The 4,288-nt window shown below is 40.5% G+C and overlaps 1 protein-coding gene across 1 annotated transcript; it reads right to left on the bottom strand.

Annotated features, from left to right (window-relative positions):
• Positions 1 to 475: 475 nt before the first annotated feature.
• Positions 476 to 4,072, bottom strand: LOC123248495 (anionic trypsin-like). Its single transcript, XM_044677284.1, has 5 exons — positions 4,033 to 4,072; positions 2,728 to 2,887; positions 1,878 to 2,122; positions 1,000 to 1,136; positions 476 to 625 (listed from the first exon to the last, which is right to left on the bottom strand). The coding sequence occupies exons 1-5, from the start codon at positions 4,070 to 4,072 to the stop codon at positions 476 to 478; spliced, it is 732 nt and encodes a 243-aa protein (XP_044533219.1).
• Positions 4,073 to 4,288: the final 216 nt, after the last annotated feature.

Genomic DNA, 4,288 nt, shown 5'->3' with positions numbered 1-4,288 from the left:
GAGTGTTGATAGCCCCTCCAGAGCCTTTGAGATTTCACTTCCATATGATTCCTTTAGGGATGTCTCCCAGTTTGCCTGTGATACTTAGCAGGGTTATAATACCACTAACTCCTAAGTAGGAATTAAGACAAATTGGTGTTGAAATTACCCCTCTATAGAAGTGACATGAAAAAATGTGTCTGCTGTGTTTGCTTTTGCTTTTTTAACCAAAGGGGCAAATATTCCTCCTATCTCTGAGAGAACCATTCTCTTGTTTAGATATAAGGAGTTACATGAACTCACCTCTGGAGGGGTGAGTTTGCCTTCAGGCTCTGCTGTGTTGCCATATATTGGTACAAAATATCCACAGTTTCTTAGAAGAAAAATAAATACAAATTGAAGCACAGACACAAGCAATTAATGTAGCATCATTTTATTTCCATCATGACTCCACCCAGAATCTGAAGTAAGAGACAGTAAAGGGGGCCAGGGGAATTTAATTGGCAGCAATGGTACTCTCAATCCAGTCCACGTAGTTGCAAACTTTGGTGTAGACACCAGGGTAATTCTTCTGGGCACAGCCAATGCCCCAGGAGACAACACCCTGGAGTTCTCCATTGCAGACAACGGGGCCACCAGAGTCACCCTGGGTATAAAGAACATGGATAAATGAGGGGAGGGAAAGGAAAGGACTTAGTCTGAAGCATGTAGTCTTAGACTAAGACTTGGAAGAGATTTCAAAAGTCATTTAGCCCAATTCCTGCGTCTATTGTCATCAGTACATGAAGACTTTCTGCAACATCACATTTCACTTACCATTCCCAATCCTTCCAGATATTCATGACTATTCCAATTCATCTTACCTTTCATTCATGTTAGGCCTCTCTAGAAGGAACAGGTAAGGAAATTCCTTCTCTTTTCTTTCTTTTCTAAGATCTTAATGATTCTCCCAAACCCTGATCCCTATTGGGCTTAGTAAAAGAGCTGTTTTCTTCAACTTTCAGAAAAGCAAAACCTTACCTGGCAGGAATCCTTGCCACCCTCTAGGAAGCCAGCACAGATCATGTTTTCTGTGATCTGACCAGGATAGGAGGATTTACATTTGGCGTCAGACAGAATGGGAGCATTCAAACACTGCAGAAGGTCTGGGTAGTCATCTGTGAAGAAAATTGGATTTGCAGGAGAGTAAAAACAATTGTTAGAGTAAAGAAGAAGGCACCCCATACCTAATAAAGTATAGATCCTAGGAGCAGAGTTGGGAGAAAAGGACTTGGGGAATTTTCATCCAGAAAAGAGAAGATAGTCTGTACTCTCCTTCCTCTGAACTCGTACAATTCCTTACATTTCTCCTTATATATTTCATTCTTCTCTGCATGATAGTTACTTGTATAATTGTTTTAAGCTGGATTGGAGGGAGGCAATAATGCATATTGGATAGAGAACTGGCTATGGAACCAGGAAGATTGACATTTAAATCTTGTCTCTGACCCGTACTGCCCATTAGACATGGGGCAAAACACTTAACCTCTTAGTTTTGTAAGCATTTCTTCCTGAATGCTAAATTACAGAGGTGTTGCTGCACAGTGGTCAAGAGAATCTCCATATTGCAATGAAATCACAAGTCCAGCCTCTGTCTCTAGCCCTGCTTGACTCTATAATCTTCCTTCAGGGAGTTTTTGCATGTCCATGTATTTCCCAAAGCACATAGTACATTGCCTTGTATATAAGTCACCTAAAAGTGTTTGATGAATCAATATACTAGCATGAGGTCAAATTATGAGGTGCAATAAGATGGTGTTCTAACCCTCACAGCAAATAATATTATTGCAGTGATTTTAAAATATTCACAATATTGAGAAATTTAACAGGGATCCATGAAATAGGGCAAAGCTACTCACAACCAGTGTTGCCCCATCCAGAGATGAGACACTCAGTGCCTGCAGGTGCACAGGACTTGGGCAGAGAGATGGCAGTCACCCGACTACTGAGGACAGCTGGGGTTTTCAACTTGATCAGCATGATGTCATTATTCAAGGTCCTGCTGTTGTAGTTTGGATGACGGATGATCTTTTGTGCATCGATAAACTGTTCATTTCCTTCATTGACTTCGATGTTATGCTCTCCCAGTCTCACCTGGATTCGGCTGATGGGGACAATTATTTTCAGTAAGGTTGTGGCCACAAGGAATATTCCCTTCTAAGAACTGGGTAGACCTTCTATCTAGGATTCGATACTGCTTGGATCACTCTAAATGTAATATAAATGATATAAGTTGTGCTATTGTGTATGCTTGTGTGTGTGTGTGTATGTGTGTGTGTACGTGTAGAGGGAGATCAGTTGGACAAATCCAGTAACACTGACTGCAATCTGCCCTATGGGGAAATATAAGGGTGTACACGTTGCAGAAGCCTACCTACTTCTTGCCTTAGTGATAAGTTGATGTGGAGAGAAAAATAATCATTATTCCTAGATATTTGGAGATTTTGCTTCCTTCCCAACTCTTTGAGCTTTTGCTTTATTCTATAGCACTCACATTGAACTTCATGATACCAGCTTTAATCTATGGTTTATCCTCTTTCCACTCCACCACTAACTTCGCCCCTTTTTGTCTTCTCTGTGGACAATGAGTAACTTCTATGAATTTCTGCTCTTCAACCCAAATTGCACCCATTTTCCTCATGAAGTCTCTGAGAGGTACCATAACTAGCTGGCTTTGGAATGCACCCTGTGAATAGCACAAATACTTACGATTTGTAGCAATGAGCAGCTGACACCACCCACTGTTCATTGATGAGGGAGCCACCACAGAAATGGTAGCCGGCATTTAGGGACACCTGGTAGGGAACTCCATTCTCCTCACAGGTGTAGCCCCCGACGATCTTATCATCATCGTCAGTGGAGAAAGCAACTTGGGGGAAAAATTTGGAGACAAGAATTTAGCAGAATGTGAGGTATAAGCCCTGAGTGCTAGAGTGGTTTCTAGAATGTATCTTCTTCTATAAAGTCTGGAAATCATTGTTATTATGACCATGGTAGGCATAGTCAGTTGTTCTGTCTCTATTTCTGTTTTTTTCTCTGTCTCTCTTTCTCATTTCTATTTCTTTCTGTGTTTCCCTGTCTGTCTATCTCTATTTCTCTTTTTGTTTCTTTCACTTCTTCTTTTTCAGTCTTTCTCTCTCTCCATCTCTGTCTCTGTCTCTCACCTGGTTTCTTCAAGATTTGAATAATGGTCAATCAATCTGACAGGAGGCCCAGAATGACATAGAAGAGAATAAGAATGACTAGTAATAGATGCTACTTCACTCATCCATGTTCTTTTATGAACTCTTTTAAGAAGTCCCAAATATATGATGGAGTCCTCTTATCCTCTTGGTCATTCTTTTGCCTTCTTGTCATATTAGCTTCTTGTAGCCTGTCCTCAGTCTGCATCTTGCATTATTTTACACAGTGTCTCCTACAATCTAACTCTCTAGGTTAAAAACAGGGAAGAACATTCTTATTCTCACAGGTAGTGGAATCAATGAATGACAACTAATTAAACACTTACTCTTATTCTAGGCACTGTTGGGCCTGGAGGAACCCAAAGATGAAAATGAAATATTTCCTTCCCTTAAGAAGATCACATTTTGTTGCTTTGAATGTGATCTTTTCCTTTCCTTTCTTCTGTCCCTTCCTATTCAAACTGTTCTTTGGATTCACTTGTTGTTGACCCTAATGTTTCCATTGACTTTTTCCACTTGGTGCTCATTTCTTCCTTCCTAGTTTATTCTCCCAGAAGTTTCATTTCCTCATTTTCCAGCTCTGTCTCTTAATTGAGAGGTCTGGATGAGTGAAAAAGATCTTAGAGTTGTGCATTTTCAGGACAAAGAGAGGTAAATGAAGGCAGGTTTGGAAAGGTAATGAAAAAACTGGTAGATGAGGAGAACAATTAGACCAATTTGGAGAATGGGGAAGAACAATGACTGAAGAAGACAGAAGGATAGATGGAGAAAAAGTCAAGAATTTCTACAGGTCATAGGTAGAAAGGGATATAAGGTGTTTTGGAGGTCTCACCAGCTGCTCCAACAAAAGCCAGGATCAGAAGGGGATTCATGTTGGCAGAGGTGTGGATGGCTTTTCAATGGAGGCTCTCAGCTTTTTATATTCTTGTGGGGAAGGAGAAAATGTTTGTAAAGCAGAAGGTCAACTCTTTCCTCCATTACACACACAAACACACACACACACACACACACACACACAGGCACACACCTGTGAACTTTCCCTTTCCTATCATCTTGTATCAGTTTTCCTATTTTTAGTATTTTCATAG

This window comes from Gracilinanus agilis, chromosome 5 (genome assembly GCF_016433145.1).
Source record: "Gracilinanus agilis isolate LMUSP501 chromosome 5, AgileGrace, whole genome shotgun sequence".
In the NCBI taxonomy this organism is placed as follows: Eukaryota; Metazoa; Chordata; class Mammalia; order Didelphimorphia; family Didelphidae; genus Gracilinanus; species Gracilinanus agilis.
Note: the sequence above shows the minus strand (reverse complement) of the source record. Positions and strands in the feature narration are given on the sequence as shown.

Bases quoted from the DNA above. Each gene is read 5' to 3' on its own strand.
- LOC123248495 (XM_044677284.1), bottom strand. From the start codon at position 4,072: ATGAATCCCCTTCTGATCCTGGCTTTTGTTGGAGCAGCTG. The intron at 2,123-2,727 runs GTAAGTATTTGT...TGTCCCCATCAG, and splicing joins GCTGCTCATTGCTACAAATC to CCGAATCCAGGTGAGACTGG. The intron at 1,137-1,877 runs GTGAGTAGCTTT...TTTTCTTCACAG, and splicing joins TGGATGGGGCAACACTGGTT to ATGACTACCCAGACCTTCTG.